At 43.6% G+C, this 17,260-nt stretch overlaps 1 protein-coding gene across 1 annotated transcript in view; it reads right to left on the bottom strand.

The window, feature by feature from the left end:
- Positions 1-299: 299 nt before the first annotated feature.
- The window catches only part of LOC149336366 (glycine receptor subunit alpha-2-like), an 81,365-nt gene continuing 64,404 nt past the window's right edge, over positions 300-17,260 (bottom strand). The window contains exons 2-9 of the mRNA XM_089554703.1: positions 15,778-15,888; positions 14,308-14,387; positions 11,864-11,931; positions 8,968-9,194; positions 6,458-6,540; positions 4,681-4,815; positions 1,857-2,239; positions 300-742 (exon numbers count right to left, since the gene is read on the bottom strand). Of these exons, the coding sequence (XP_089410829.1) occupies positions 575-742; positions 1,857-2,239; positions 4,681-4,815; positions 6,458-6,540; positions 8,968-9,194; positions 11,864-11,931; positions 14,308-14,387; positions 15,778-15,839 (1,206 nt within the window). The 5' untranslated portion in view covers positions 15,840-15,888 and the 3' untranslated portion in view covers positions 300-574. The remainder of the gene's footprint in view (positions 743-1,856; positions 2,240-4,680; positions 4,816-6,457; positions 6,541-8,967; positions 9,195-11,863; positions 11,932-14,307; positions 14,388-15,777; positions 15,889-17,260) is intronic.

The raw sequence follows: 17,260 nt of genomic DNA, 5'->3' as shown, positions 1-17,260 counted from the left end.
CTGCTTCAACCCCACCAGCAAGCCTTATTACGTTGTTTTTCAGGTATACCGATTATTTCAATGAACTTCACTACAACATCCTCTGACGTCGTAAATTACAAATCTTCACGCTCCCCCCGCTTCTCCAGAGGGAAGAGTCCTTTGTCGCAGTCGCACACAGTCGCTTGTTCTTCAGGTCATGCCGACTCCACCCAGTCATGCATGTGCTCAAAATGCATTTCAGTCGTAGATTTTCCAAACGTCAAAGAAAACGTCTTGCTCCTCATTATTCAGCTACACTCTTCCGTCGTATCGGTAGACCTTGTTCACAATCAGTTGGTTGCATCTCCAGGATGGTCTCAAGTTTCCAAGCATGTTGCAGAGGCAGTCATCCTCTTATTCTTACAACAGGAGGCACATCCTGTTTCGGCAGATGGTTGTGACATTTTACAAACAGGCTTACTGAGATTATTAAACAAGCTGTTAAACAATGTATGGGGACCACACATCAGCTATTCCTACGCCGAACACAGCCAAAGCTGGGGCTCCCGTCAGTCTCTGTGGTCACTCGAACATGGTGGCTTCGTCACTCGCCTCAGGAGTCGATGTACAGTGACCAGTAAACGCAGTTGAGCAGAATGAATGATGTCGGGAACACGACGCGGCTGATTTTATCCACAAGCATGGCTCTTTCCCGGCACTCACTAGCGATTGCTTCTGGTGGCTTGGGAAGCTTGGTTCCGTTTGGCATAGCTGGGTTCTCCTGCAATGATAAACGAAAGCATGCATTCAGCGTCACATCTTCTATTCAACTATTTCTGCAGCTGTACAGCTGGCGACGTTTTTCTGTCAAAACATTCTGCTTAGTTGCATGCCTTTGCAGTTTTGTTACATACATTTGCCCTAAGCATAGTGCACAAACGGTCCGACGCAGTTACACTACGCACCAACAAGTGCATAACGTCCTTATGCATGGTGCTGTTATTGAACAGTCCTTGTAACAAGTTTCTCACTGGGCCTCTACTTTTACCGGGTTTGTTACCTGAGCAACATTACCCCTCCCATACGTTAGCGAGAGCGACAAAACGACGAGATCGCTACAAGTCAGAATTCTTTTATTATGCCGTAGTTCTCTTTCGTGATGGCATTCTGAGATTATATTCTTTATTTTTTAGGAATACTTATTTTGTGTCTAGCCGTTCAACTATGCATAAACTTACTCTGCTTACTCTAACAAGTTATGATGAGGTTTCTTTGAGCACTGCCTTTTTAGTGGACAATAAGGTACAAACGTCTTTCAGCCATATTTTATACATTTAAACATCGAGCAAGAATGTCTCTTAGAGCCGTGCCACATGCGGTCTGGTTTCGAAACGTGCAACTGGAAGCGGCAGAACCTCTATATTTGTTGTAGAAGCAGAGAAAACTACAAACATGCCTTTCAGGAAACAGCAACACAAATTGTACTTCACATGGAATACAATTTCCTGTTTCTCTGAGTTTACTGGGGCACATCAGGACTTCCCACTGCAGCTTTCAAAACGATTCACAACCGGTCAGTGCTCATCTCAGCTTGTTTGATGAGTGAACATGGAGAAAAGAAGCCACAGAAGAGGTCATACCAATACCAATGCCTCAGTTAAAAGCCTGGCAGAAGTCTTGTAGCTCAGAATGTATTCTTGCCTGTGGGCTCTTACTAGCGCCCAGAATGAGCTTCGTTGCGGCTATGGCGGAGTATTTGTACTTTCTCCTTCCCAAAGAGTGGCTTTACGACCTCTCCTTTTATTTTTCCTTCCTCTATGTGTTATAGCAAAATACTGTGCATCCGTAGAATTTCTAAATGAGCATAAGTGAAGGAGGGGGTCTTCAGTACTCACAGATATCCTTGGTGAGACCACCACGGCCCTAATGCTCCTGCGACGCCCGTCGTCATCCGGCTGAGCCTCGCCCATGAGGATGTTGACGAGCGCGTACTCCATGAGCGAGGCGAACACGAACACGGTGCAGGAGGACATGAAGATGTCGATGGCCTTGATGTAGGACACGGGCGGCAGGGACTTCTGCGACTGCGCGTGCTGCGTAGAGAGGGTCAGGAGGCTGGTGACGCACAGGGTCACGCGGGCGGGGACGGCCTCGGGCTTGATCCAGAAGGAGATCCACGACATGATGACGATCAGGCAGGTGGGGATGTACGTGTGGAACATGTAGTAGCCCAGGCGACGCTTCAGCGTGAACACCAGCTGGATGCACGTGAAGTTGCCTGCAGCGCATTACACAAATAAAAAAAACTTTTTTTGCCTGTTCACGTTACGACGGACTATATTTCGACGGTATTTGTCATGCTGAGTCTTGATAAAATTTTAGGACTTGTGTTAACGCTTTCCGGCAGACAACAGGCTAAAGAAGAACTCTAGTTTAGGCTCGTTGGTTCATGATTCAGGAGTAAAACAGCGCAAAAAAAATTTGGACAAAAGAGACAAACACGACAGGACCAGCGCCAACTCGGGACTGGCATGTACATGCCAGACAGTCAACTCAAGACTGGCATGTACATGCCAGTCCTGAGTTGGCGCTGGTCCTGTCGTGTTTGTCTCTTTTGTCCACTTTTTTTTGCGCTGTTTTCCTCCCGAAACATGAACCAACTAGCCCCAACTACAGTTCTTCTTGAGCATACATGTACTTCTTCTACAGTGGGCCTTTTACTGTCTCGAAGCTCTCGCACCGAACCAGCCATTGTGTGTGTCAACCTCATCGCCGTGTCTACATGCCAGTCCCGAGTTAGCGCTGGTCCTGTCGCGTTTTCTCTTTTGTCCACGTTTTTTTGCACCGTTTTCCTCCTGGAACAGGCAAAACGGGCCCTTCTAATTTCTTTAATTATTGCTATTAAAGGTCGTCTTACATAAAGGCTGGCAACAAAACATAATTAAACAAAATTCTGCAATTGGAGGAAGAACACCACAAACGTGTCCGTTAGACTCTACTGATGAAACTCGCCACAGCAGAGGTCAAAGATATACCAAGTTACAGGAAACTTTGGTTTTGGTATGAAAAAATGTATCGCAGTTTTCCTGACATGATCAAGCACACGTGAACGCCCGCCTTCTCGCAACATGCAGGGAATCTTGGACGTCTTCCCGAAATCGTCAAGTATGCGCCCTTTTCAGGAAGCGATTAAAGGTCCTTTTTGTGTTGTTTCCTGAAAAGCTTAAAGGATTAGTCTCGAAGCCCTCAAAAGCTTGCGGACTCGGCGAGAGCATCACATTTTCACCTTACAGTCTGAATAAATTATATTCATGCCCCAAATCAATTGTGAGGGCTGGGCCGGAAAGGGTGCATGTTTTGGAAAATTACTGGTCGGCCTCCCGAGGTTGCTAGCGTCAGCCACACAGGTCCGAAGAATGGGAGTGATTTGGTCTTCGTACGTTTGCTATTTAATTTTTGTATACATGAAAGTCCCATTCATATATGAGGGGTACGGTAATTAATGACAAGATTTACATTTTGGTGGTTCGTTCAGCGGGGTGCCATACATTGTGTGCTGACTGGGTGGTGTGTGTACGGCTCTTATTTTTTCATGCAGAAGTGTTTCTTCTGAGTTGATTTGTGCGGGAATACTGATGAGCAAGAAGAATAAGGTTGGTAATATTTGTAATATTTATGACCAAACAAAAAGTTTGAAGCACATATTCACATTAATGTTTTCCCCAAATACAGGTCGAGAGACGCAAGAAACCTAGGTTTGGGCAAAAATAAGCCTAATGAACTTTCCGCCGTGTTTAATAATGCGATCGAGTCATTCATAAGCTCACGAACCTGCAGTGCTTCTCACGAACTGCTGTAAAAAATATTTTTGCAAGTGTTACGCCAGTGAACAATTTTAGCAGAGTTTCAGATTGCTAACCACGCTTTCCTGATTACGGGCCATCCAGAGTACATACAGTATATACATGATAAGAGGCTTCTTCACTGGTGATAAGGTATTTGTCCGTTGTGATTATAAAATATCTTGCGCCTCGGTCCTTAAAGATAAGTTTTACAAATTTAAAGTCTTGCTTCATCGTATTTGCATAGTCGTGCGTCTTTTAGTGTTTCATGAAAGTAAGTAACAACCATGGGCATTCACTCGGCCTGGACTGTCTACTCCAGTCGAAGGGGGCTGTGACAAAGTAAAAAGGACAACATTCGTGCGCTTCTCTTGATACTATAGATTCTGGAATATTCTCAGTTTTGAACAAACGGTGTAATTGAACCTCAAAGCTAGAAGGGCACGATTCTATAAAGTCATGGTTACAAACTTCTAGAATTGTTTGGTTTGGTTTTATGGGGTTAAACATCCCAAAGCGACTCAGGCTATAAGAGACACGTCGTAGTGAAGGGCTCCGGAAATTTCGACCACCTGGGGTTCTTTAACGTGCACTGACATCGCACAGTACACGGACCTCTAGAATTTCGCCTCCATAGAAATTCGACCACCGCGGCCGGTATTGAACCCGCGTCTTCCGGGTCAGCAGCCGAGCACCATAACCACTGAGCCACCGCGGCGAACACAAACTTCTAGAATACTAAAGTATACTACCATGACGTCATGGAATTATGCTCTTCTTTTAGGCTTCACTGAATCGGCTGCATCAAGATTCACTGCAGCAAATACGAGTCAGTAGAAAACTTTGCCTAATCAGCGAAAGGGCAACTCAGAAGGACCTGTGGAGTAGAGCTGGGTGCAGTCGCCCATCGTCGTGGAGACCAGGTTGTGCTGGGGCAGCTCGATGGAGTCGTCCACCACGAGAGGCACGTCCTCTTCCCACGCGAACACCAGGTCGTCCGTCGTGTACGAGACTGTTAGTGAAAGCGGAAACGGAGGATATAAGATAAGGTACCCCCTTATCCCTAGGGGAAACTCGTCGTGATAGGGTTTAGCGAAGGAACACAATGCACTTTGAGCTCTTTTCCCAGCCGCAGGTCTCGTAACACGGGTAACCAGTTTGTATGTGCGCGCTCTTTCTCGCGCTTGCCTTTAACTAGCGCGCCATGAAACAAATAAGTTATACGGCTAATGTTAGGAAGGTAAAAATTACTAATCGCAACGAGACGGCAAACGTATTGGGTGCATCAGTCGAAGAATTTAGGAAAGTCAATATTTATTTATTTACAATACTGCCAATTCCATCAGGGACCATAGCAGGTGGGCGAACAGAAATGACAAACATGATAAAAATTTGAGCAGTGCACTCTCGAATTCATAAAAAAAGTGAATACAAATCAAACACAGGTGAACAGAAAGGAACAAGCAAAATAAAAGAAAATGTAAACATTAGCAAGGAAAAAGAAATATACATGTCTAGGAGTCAGGTGAGCATTTCCAGAAGAAATTCAATTTCAGCACATAGGAACACAGAGCAAAAAAAGTCTTTCTTCACGATTAATTTACAAACTAATGAAATGTTGAGAGGCGGTTGAGTATGTCAGTGAAACTGCATTATTGGTTAATTGATAAGGATTCTATCCGTGACGTGAACTGAGATAATGTGGCTGCAGTTATGATTCAGACGCACGTCGCTTCAGTAGCACGCGTGTTTGATCTCTCAATGTTCTTTTTTTTCTGTTTTGGACAGCTTTCAAATATATTTGCTAAGACTACTTCGGGGCAGTGCAAGAAACACTGGGAATATTTTTTCGGGAAAATATTTCCGTTCATTAGGATTAAGCTCCATTATGCTTTCTCTTTTGGGCCATTCACGGCACGTTCCTGTGCCCTGTCGGATCTCTCTGGTCGGACACGCGGATTTATTTCGAAACAGAAGCGCACGTACCAGCTACCAATTATCTGAAGCAGCTTGCCTGCTTGTAAACTACTAAGTCATAGACAAATTGAAGACTCGTGGCCGTAGAAAAAAAAAAGTTACAGCTCTCAAAGTGAATTATTGGTCACTATAGGACATATGATGAGGTGACTGCTGCCAAATTGAGGTTTCCAGTGTAAGAGGGTAAACTGTTCTCTTGCGAGTGTGTATAAATTAACTGTAGTTTGGGCTTATTACGCAAAACGGGGGGGGGGGGGGGGGGGGGCGTTCTAGTTTACATGCACTATCAGAGGTGGCAAAGGACATAAATAAAGCTTTCTTCCTGTGCAGCTGAAAACTGTATGGTTGAAGTCTGCGCGGGCAAGTAAGCTTAAAACAGTTTATGTGCGTGTGTATCAACTGTTCAACGTCTACTTGACTTATAACCAGTGCTTAAACTTTTTTCAACTCGCAGCGCAACTGAGCCGAAAATAAAGTGGTGGCCTGATAAAAAATTTTGGCCCTTAATTCAAACGTGAGATTTTCTTATAGTTTTTCTTATTTTCAAAACAAAGCGACAGCTGTGCGCTATTTCAGGGACAGCCAAGTGTCTTAATGTGCTGTACTATCTGTAGAGTGAAGGTGGCGCGTGTTCCTGAACGAGAGACGATCAGCAAAATGGAGGCGCGCATACTCACTGCTCTCTATTTTCAGCGTGCAGACTTGCGTGTCGTGGGGATAGGTCTCGAACTTCATGGCACACGACAACAGAAGGGTTAGCCTGCAAAATGAGCAAGGACAGCCGTGAGCACCTTAGACCAGCGACACCAGGCAATATTAACACGGGGTGAGTAGAGTACCGTACAATTAATACGCGATAGCATAGAAGTCTCCCTGAGGCTAAAACCCGGCAACTGAACACTTATCACCTGCCATCTGTCCTCCGCCGTCCGCCAACTCTATCCCTGTCCAAATGAATGAATGAATGAATGAATGAATGAATGTTCAGACAGACAAGGTACTTGTAGTGGAGAACCGGTGAAACTCCATTGGCTCGTAGGAAGTGACGTCAGCAGACCGGGAAGAGCAACCTGAGTCTCACGAGCCCAACCAGTCACTTCCGGCAAAAGATTCAACTTTTAGGAATGCTGTCGCACTGCCAATACATAACCGAATTAGGCATTCCTGCGTTTTTGTTTACACTGAAATGGAGACGTAGAAGGGGCAGTCGAAGTGTCGTTAGCATATTGCGCCATATTTGTGCTTGAAAAGGTAACCACAGGGGACCATTTACAAATATGAAATTATTAGCAGGATGGATTAATTATAAACACTGGTGAAAAATATTGAAATTTTCACGGAAATTTTGAAGGTATATTGTAATTGATTTCGCCACTAATTTGTCATTCCTCTTTGACTGCACTTCATTTTTTATTTATTTATTTCAAGATACCCCTAAAGGCCCTCTTCACGAGGGTATTACATAGGGGGTGGTAAAAATTTCAACTTGAATACATAGAAGGAACATTAACATGAGTAACAGGGCAAAAAAAAAGCAAGAAAAGAGCAATAACTGGTAGTCAGCAAGAATCGAAATGTGGCGGAACAACAAGACACAAAATAAACAAAATAAAAAACAAGAAAAGAAAACACAAAGATAAAAACAACGGAATAAACAAAACGAAAAGCAAAACTTCATGTTGTTTTTGTTTGCATCACAGCGAGGATATTTGGTTGAAATCGAAATTGGAATGTAGCATTCTATGCCCCAACTAGGCACAGAGATACGAGGAATGTCGGAGTTGAGCGCTGTGAATTATTATCCACCATCTGCGACCCTCAGCATGGTCTTAAAAACCAGTATTTGCGCAATTTAGAATTGTGCCGCCATTGAAGTGTGGATGCCATGGCTAGGTTCCGACCCGCGGCTTTTCCGCCATAGAAGAACGCCGTATTTACTCAAGCACCGCGGAAGGTGCACTCTTCGTACTCGATCGCTTTCTTTCCCTGCCTTGAAAAAAAAAAATTATTTTTAAGCAAATATTTAACAAGATCACTCTTCCTTTTGCCGTTTCCACCTTCAATATTCGAGAAACTGAGATTTCCCAAACAGGCCTTCTAGGCCTGAATTTTATTGTTCCGCTCATTCTCTTTCCAAAAATGAAGCAGCTGTACAAAATAGTCATATTCTGCAAATTTAAGAGTCCTTATCCAATCTTACGCTCCCACATGATTCTTGCATAGACGCCTTTCCTCCGCTCCTAATTTAACTTTTAATAAGTGGGTTAGATATAAATAACCTAAGGGCTAACTCTGAAAGACAACTCGACACTGCCCAAATGTACTCAGATTATGCTTTGCGGCATAAAAGTGCACAATACTGCGAACCAATTGGCCCGAAAAAACACCGTCTGTGAACGTAGAAATAGACCCGTACAATAGTATGGGTCTGTTACGGTTCTCTACGGGTCCGAAATATCGCTCGTGTTTTGGGCGCTAGCCCGCGCACTTGAAATGGACACCGAAAGCTACCACAATCCTCGTTCTCGAACTCCACGTCGACTGGACAGCGCTAAGAAAGCACCTCCGAATTCTCAGCTACGGAAGGGTCAGGAATAACGCGTTTCACCATATTCATAGAAATTTCGGACGTGGTCGATGCGTAACCACATGGTCTAGAAGGGGACGTAGTTAAATGTTTAATTTTTACAAGGGCTGCACCTTCCAACGGCCTCCCCAAACAGCTAAAACTGATTTATACAATGGTGTCATTACAATGTGAAGGGGGGCTACTCAAGCCAGAGTAGCCCCCCTTCTTGTGAGCTGAAGCCACCGTGCCAGATAGGCTGGCTTCAGCAAATATTCCGCGGGAAAATTCTTAAATAAATATATCTGCAGCATCAGTGGCTCACAGACAGCGACTACGATTTCGATAAAGCCGTCTATACAGTGCCAAGTGACTGGGCACATCAGAGTCAAACAAAAAACTTCACAATTTCTTGTCAAGGAAGAGCCCCTCGAACCAAATACCATACCCAGGAGAAGCAATATCTGTAGAGTTACAGCCCCGGCCTAAAAAAACAGACACGTGCTCAAACAGCGGACTGGAATTTGGTGCACGCGCAAAGTTCCCTCGTGTGACTAATACCGCATAGCAGCAAATAAGCGTAAGTCAATCAAAGCATCGGAGTGGTTTTGAGTAACTCACTTGACCATGTACAGTATGCGCCTGTCCGAGTACAGCCATATGTAGTGGTTAGGGATGGTCATCTCCTGGAAGGTGACGCGCTTGGCGTTCTTGAAGAACGAGTCCGGCCGCCACATTCGCTGCAGCCAGCTGACGGGAAGCAACCGGTACTTGGACGTCATGTTGCGGGGAAGCCGCAGCCGATGATCGTGCCACGTCTGAGACATGAAGATGTCTGCCACGTACGTCTATGGAAGGAATGGGCAACAAACAATTGACTGTTATTGCGCTTAGTGTCCGACTTGCCAAAAGGCGCCACCTTGTGGGCTAATGTCGCCCTAGCCTTAAAGTGCAGTGAAGAGGAATCTGAACTTGTCTTTTTGCCGCGGGAACTCGATCTACACGTTCCGAGCTTTCTTAGAAACTTCTATTTATTGTCCTGTGTGGTCGATTTCCCTAATTAAATCGAATTAACGCCTGGCTCCCGCCTTTTTTTTTTAATTCTCCCTCGTACGGTGGGCGGAGTCGACCAACGCGTGGAGTGCCTTTCAGCCAGTCCCGTGGCGGCTTGCCGCTCTGCCATCGGCGGAGTAATACGTAGTAGTCCGTAGTAGCAACTAGTCCGCGGGTATTTTTATTTCTGCGGGCTTATTTTGCGGCTATATTATCTGCGAATGAAATTATTTATTCATGGAAACCTAAAAAACAAAATAAAACGAAAGCAAAGCCTCCACAGAGCTGGCTGAAAGGCATTCCATGCGTTGGTCGACTCCGCCCACCGTACGAGGAAGAATTCAAAAAATAAAGGCGGGAGCCGGATGTTAATTCGATTTAATTAGGGAAATAGGCCACACAGGGCAATAAGTCGCAGTTTCTAAGAATGCTAGGAGCGTGTAGATCAAGTTCCCGCGGCAAAAACACAAGTTAAGAATCCTTTTCAGTGCACCTTTAAACTTGCTGCTCGCAAAAAGAATGGTGTTTTTACATCTTCTACTTGCAGCTGCGTAATAATCTCGCATGCGCTTATTCAAGTACGAAGTAAGTGCACTCCAGAGCTTTTCAAAACAGCCTGCACTCCCATTTTCTGCTGATCTTTCATTTCAGCAAAGAAGTGTTCGCCCTTTTACAAGGCCTACAGATAAAAAGGTCAGACAAGGCTGTTTTTCACTACATTTTTTTTTAATTCGGGTTCTTTTTGCAGACTTCTCCGAACGCAATCATGCCTCTAGTCTAGTTTTTTTTGTTATTATCAGCCTTGTATGCAAGGTATTCAATGTTTATTCCCTCGATGCTTTTCTATTAATGATTTCCACTTCGCAGTAGCCGGAGGAGGGACGCCTCAGTTGATCCAACATGGCGGTGTATGGAGGACTGCTCCCGGGGTCAACCTAGACAGAATTGTGCTTGTCGCAAAATTTCACGACCAACTAGCGCTTCTTTGTCGATAATGGCAAACTCCTGCGACGTACAAGAAAAAAAAAGCTATCTAGCGTTTGAAAATTATCGGCGTCAAAGCTAACTACTAAGCGGTCGACACGCGTTTTCGAGGCTATTCAAAATCAGTGACATGAATAACGGAAAGTAATTTACAAGTGCTGAGTGAGAAAATCAATAGTCAAATTAAGCAAGACCTCGTGATCGTCTATTTTTCATGTCGATTCTTTGAAAAGAAATGAAAGTTTCCCAGTCACTGCCGCCTGTGATCCCACTTGTAAAGCGGCTAAAATGTTTGCTTTTTTGCGGGCTAATATATTTCATTCACCGTGTTCTACCTTGAATACGATGATAGACTTCGATCGTGGGTACATGTGGAAAGCACGACCACATAGTAGTTGTTATTACGCGCACCGTCTTTTCGGAGTCGTTAACCACTCTTCCTGCTCTTAGTTACCAGTGGACGGAAGGCATATAATAAATCTAAGACCGCTATAGTACCATTATTTTCGTCCCATTCTATTGTCTGCTTACCATCTGCCCGTTTAACTGACTGACTCTCGACATGGCGCGAGGATATACGGGGCATTTTGTGTGAAAAAAGAATCTGAATGTCATGTCATTGATCTTAATTATTCATATCCTCCCTTTCTGTTGGTAATAAGGCATCGTGCCTTCATGCAGCCATGACGTAAATTGCGGAGATAATTACACAGAAATTTCTTAAGATTTCAAATGAGCCAATTGATCTTGGCTCAGCAATGCTTCATAACAAAGCCCCGTATTTGAATACCCTGTTTTGAAACAGTTCCTTCCAGTTGAATCTAATCACCTTCTGTGAAATATGTGCTGGTTGCGGGATAAGAACTGCGCTGTAATGATTCTGTAAGCTTAAACAAGATCGTCAATACGGCCTCTCTCCATGCTATTGCTGCATTATTGGCACCCAAAACACATACTACAACGCTTAGCCGCTCATCTACCTTTATAGCGTCCGGACATTTGTGTATAGCGCTTTTAGGATACATTTCGAGGCATAACTCCGGCAACAACGTCTGAATAAGCTGTCAAATATCTCAGGCAAAGCAGCAAATATACGAGTCCTGTACGCGCCGATATTTCTTCGACTAGTCCGGGCCGCCGCCGCCGCCGCATCGTGGCGCTGATTTTGTGTTAAAATCGCCAATATATTTTATATTTAAGTGATTGGAGCCATCTATAGCGAAAACTGTGGCCTATGCTTTCAACGGAGCTCCGACTTACAGCGTCGAACCGATATGTAGAAAACATGACGTCTTTACTAGATGGCAATCTCCCCATCTGGTTTTTAGTGGTTAAGAGCTTATGATTTGTCTTTATGGCGCATTTTCGCAGTGTGATCAGAAGCTACACGTTTCTGTCGTTTTTAAAACACAGGAAAAATGACTCGGTGGCTGCTTTCTACACGGCATACAGACCAGCAGTAGGAATGATGGAATCTCACCATTGATCCTTCATCAATGGAATCCAGGCTGAGCACCGTCACATGGAAGCTCACTACAGTTGGCTTGCCTGCGAAAACCGACAAGAATTGGAGAGGAGGTTTGCCAGGGACAATCTGAAGGAAATAATTGCGAAGATAGGTTCGAAAGTAGGCTTCATAAAAGAGCCGATGAGGCTGCAGGATGTCCGGGTAAAAGAAAGGAAATAGTCACAACATGTGCAAAGGTGGAAACCAGGAAAACAGACGCTGGACAGACGCAGGACAAGAACAAAGAGGCACACACACAATACCGCACAACCTTGTTCTTGTCCTGCGTCTATTTCGCTGGTTCCACTTTTGCACATTATGAACCAACTAGCCCAGCAATTTCCTCTATTATTCGCACCATGATTGGACAGTTATACTGTGGTCTCGAATTACGCGCATGCGCTTAATCGCTGGTAAACACATTGGCACTTCGCTAACTTGTATCATTGCTTTAATCGATCCTAAATCTAGCGCCACTTGTGGCGTATGGGCTAAGAGCGCATTCGTCAGAGCCTCAATTTCGAGGGCTCTAAAAGATCAATCGCCACTATATGCAGCAACTGTGATGATATATTTCACCCCCCGCGCAACTTTTCTAAATTACCACAGCCAAGTAATTCCAGCGCAAAAATTTCAACATGAAAAAGACTTCTTGCTCTGCGTTGCACATTGTTATTTAGGCAAAGCAGCGTTACAAACATTGAACGCGTGTCCTGTTCTCCCTTTTGTCGACGTGCGCAATTTCTCCAGGCTCCTTGCGGGATTCATCTGCAGCCTTCATGAACAGCCGGTCGCTCTATTCAAAACTCGCGAGCATATATTTGCACTTTCGTGGGCATTTTCTTGTTGTACTTTGCCTACAAGTACGTGCTAAGCAGTGCAGTGTACACAGGGTATACATATTCCAGTCCCCTCCTAATTGACGTCAATTTTTGGCAAAGAATTTTCAGCCATCTGCCCATTTGTATGACCACCTTTCCCATCTAATAGCTACCAGCGTCTATGTTGCAGTGCCTATGATGCTTGAAAATGCAAAACTCCGTTGAAAGAAGCCACACCCGGCTCTCGAAACAAGAAATAAAGGCACCTCGTCCATAAAAACCTCCAGAAACCGTCTAAGAACCACTTTTATGCTATTTATGTTTTAATTACTTCACCTAAATATTTACCTTCTTCAAGGTTCATTTTATATACAGACGAGGCAAGCATCCTTAGCTCCAATACTGAAACCTCGTCTCTTGTCTATAACCTCCATACCGACATTTAAAATATACTTCAGTGGTCTAATCACTACATTCTTCTGTTGAATGCCTCTCAGACAAAGGTTACAGTTTTCACGTGTTACCAACGAAGGCTAGCCGCTAATCAACCTATCATCAGTGCCAACCTCAAAATATATTGCCGTCTAACTGTTCCAGGTTTTTCAGTCTGCAACATGATACCCATCTCAAGTATCTTTACCGCATCGCCTACAGCAATAATAAGATGAAGTCTTGGGTGCCCATTATTATTAAGGCACGCCCACACTTTAACTAGAAAGTCATTCGCGCTGCATTATTGATTTATTCACAAAGGCATGATTTAGGGCATAATATGTTGAGGAAATATTTACTGCTATCTCGATACTCCAGTTAGAGTAATCCCGAATAAAACGTTAATAAATATTGCATATAGACTGCATAATATTAATTTCATATCTCTCCTCCATGCGAATATTATCTTACAGTTACAGAGTTCGCTAAATTTAATCCAAACATTTTCATCTTCAAGCTCATACCCGAATGATAACCATCTGTCACCTTCATAATACCGAGCATTAGCAATTCTATTAGTAGCCGGTTCGCTTCTAACCATAATTTACTCTTGCCAAAAGTAGGGACGAATTATGGCAAGCATACTGTTAACTTTTCATCACAATTCTTATGAAACACGCTAACTTTTGACGTTCGCGTAGCTTACATTTTCAAAACTAACTGATACCTCGCACAAAACATCACTAGTTAACGATGCTATAATTTGCCATGTTAATGTTCTCAGCATCGATAGTGTAAGGGTGCTATTGCCCAAAGTACGGGCATAAATCCTTCTGATATTTTCGTTATTCTTTCGTGCTAACATTATTTTTTGAAGTTTGGTTTAATGTGCTAATGTTTTATATTATTACTTTGTACGTTTTCATTACATACGTACGGCCCCTGATTGCTGCCATGCTGAGCTTTGTTTTATTTAATACACCGTTATTCTGTAAACGAGGTCCACTTATAGCATCGACTACAGGACGAGGTTCTGCACATCTATCTCGTCATAAATCTCAATATAACGAAAAAAATCTTATTCTTATTTGGAATCGTTGGAAACAAGACGAAAAGCGGCGTGTTTGAAGAGCATAAAGTAGCACGAGAAATGAAAAGTCTTACCATTTTCCTTAGGTGGCTCTAGACTATCGTAGTCGGCATGGTTTTCGGGGAGGATTGACTCGAGGTCCAAAGGCTCTTGCCTGCAGCGAAGAAGGACAGGTAAAAAAGAAAAGAACAGGAGCCTTAGAGTGATTCGCGGCAGAACAAAACGGTTGCCATGTTTCCGCGCTGGCACGAAAAATAGTTTTCGATTCCTGTAGACTTTTCTTATAAATCAGTGCACCAAAAATTGCGACAGTATCGCTGTTTTAAACAAGTGCGTGTTGAGGAACGAAACACCAGAGCTATAAATAAGTAAGCCAGGTTTCAAGTCAGTAATCTTCCCATAGGTTGCGCAGAGTAAAGCATTATAATTGTATTACATATTAATGTCGAAGTGTAACTAACATTGTGTAACTAGCAGAGTGTGTACATAAAAATATAACCCTTTGTGCCATCCCGTATTCTCCATCTACTAAAAAAAAAAAAACAAGGCGTACAAAACGGCAGCTTTAGCTTGGTAAGTAGCATTCGGGAAAAAGCACGTTCGAAAACTAATCCCTCTTTGTCAGATGTAAAATGTTGTTCGAATTTATTATGCTCTGTGTGCGGAAACAAATTGAATTTTAAAAGTTTTATGACTGCCTAATACGCCCTCTTTGTGAAATAAATATCTAACCAGACTTTCGCAACGACCTAAGCAAGCGATATATTGGGCGACCAACTGAGGCGAGTCCAATGCACCCGAATAATTTTGTTCAGGAAGCGCTCTGCATAAGCTGTTTGAGCGCATAAAGACCAAAAACTCAAAGTTCTCCTAATGTTCACAGAAAAAAAATGCTCGATAGAAATTGCTCCTCAAACTTACGCTAGGGAGTCATAACTGCGTCAGTCCTTCGAAGAAAGTCTATTGCTTTACCTGAAATAAAACTCCGTGCTTCTGCTGTTAGTTTTCAAACTACGCGGTGGCAAACTGCATGAAAGGGTCAGCGCGTTTCTAAAGGCTTCAAATTCATGACATTGCAGAATCCAACTTGAAGTATTGAAGCATAGCTTAAGCCTGCCAGCGCTTTCTTCAACCGCCATGATCTCGTTGCGAAATTCGTTGATAACACTACGGAGCGTCTTTTTTTCACCAGTAACACCTCCACATTGCGAACGAACTATGCCGCTGCAACCGATTCTTCGAATTAAAATACATTGCAGAGCCGGGAACATATGGAATGAATGCTTTGAAGCCTAAGAAAACAAGAAATTAGATAATCACCATTTCATACCTACAAAACTGTGTAATATGTTTAATAGAATTCGCGAAAACGGAGTACGTGTCAAATCAGGGACAGTCTCCCCTTAATATCGTCCCAAGCTCTTGTGGTTGCTATTTATTCAACCATCACTTTATTTTCGCAGCCGTTTGTCCAATAATGCCGTGTTTGAGCTCCGCGTTTTCTAAGCTGTTGGCAGGGCGTATGAGGAAAACAAGACAATCACCTGGTAAGATCCATGGCGAGGCATAGTATGCAGTGGAGCAGGGCTGCACGGAAGCATCTCATAGCGAGGCTAACCGCAGGCCGGTTCCATTGGCCCCACGGGTGCGGTGCCCTGCACGGACGTGGACACACAAACATGAACCCCACTGGGCCTCGAGGTAGCTGAAAATGCTGTGCCAAAAGCAAAACAATACATCAAGCTTTTTAAACATCGTCATCAGAGGATGCGGTGGGTGAACACAAATTTCGAATGGAGCTGGGGGCCAAGACAGCGTATCTTCCGGTTCCCGCCGTGTCACATAGTAACACAAACAGTACCTCCGACCCGACCTCACCCCAGTGCTCTCCAAGCACGCTGATAATGCCACGTAGGATGTCACGACCTGCGGAATTTCTCGGTGCTCACCCTAACTCGGCCCTTCGTTCACCTACGTGCCTGTGTGCATGCTTTCTCCTCCCACTAACCTTCTCGTAGACATTATTTGATCGACGGGCCAAATGCCCAGAATAGTGAGAGAAAATTTTCTCGTACTATTTTCGGAATGCAACTGATGTGAAATATTGAAGGAACAGATCAACATTCACTAGAACCGCCACGTTAAGTGCGTAAACATGTATAACAAATAATTTGATTCGTAAATGTGGCTAAATTAGATATCATGAAACTTACACATGCCTTTCATATCAGCTTTCATTTCTGCTTATTTTATACAAAAACAGGACCGTAATATTTTATTTAAAAAAAAACAAGAAAATAGAGGTTTGTCATTGCATAATTACGTGATTGAAACGCTTTCTTTATCTTTCTAGGCACGTTAAAAGAAAAGTCATAGTTTTCTTTGTCAAAGGGCGAAATATAATCCAAGCACACCAACAAGAAAAGTATTTTAAACATACAGGATTAGCAATACTCTTCAAATTTCCTGAAATTAAATTACACAGAATTCTTTTTACGGTTCTGGCTTATCTGCTGAGTTTATCTTACTTCTTGGAAAATGAGAAAAATTGAGGTTCAAGACGGAGGATAGCTTGTCTGAAGGCTGTGAGAAACCAACAATATCGGATAGCAAAGTGCCGCATGGAAATCTTCTTAAATTTGGAAACGCTGAAGTATTTACTCGGATGCCACCAGAAACTATCGGCTACTCGGAATGCTTGCGCAAAGCTAATAAATCTAGGAGTCATTCGCGCGCAAACTGAAGCACAAACATGCACAATAAAAAAGGAGCGCTGAAACCAGAATGCTCCTAATGAGATGTATTTTCGACGCTCTTGGTTCCAGAAGAAATGACGTCCCTAGGGATGACGTCAGCCTGATAGCCTTTATAACTCTCAGTAAGTGACTAAGACGGGCCATTCACGCTTTGAAAAGCTGGCCACGTTAATTGCTCCGGGTATTTCGCGCGCTAGCAGGGGATCTCCGATCACAGAGTTTCTTCACACCTTATCTCACTTGGCACGCACAAAAGGTGTTTTGAGTCTTT

The sequence above is a fragment of the Amblyomma mixtum genome, chromosome 7 (assembly GCF_055824585.1).
Source record: "Amblyomma mixtum isolate Tamu chromosome 7, ASM5582458v1, whole genome shotgun sequence".
NCBI lineage: Eukaryota > Metazoa > Arthropoda > Arachnida > Ixodida > Ixodidae > Amblyomma > Amblyomma mixtum.
Note: the sequence above shows the minus strand (reverse complement) of the source record. Positions and strands in the feature narration are given on the sequence as shown.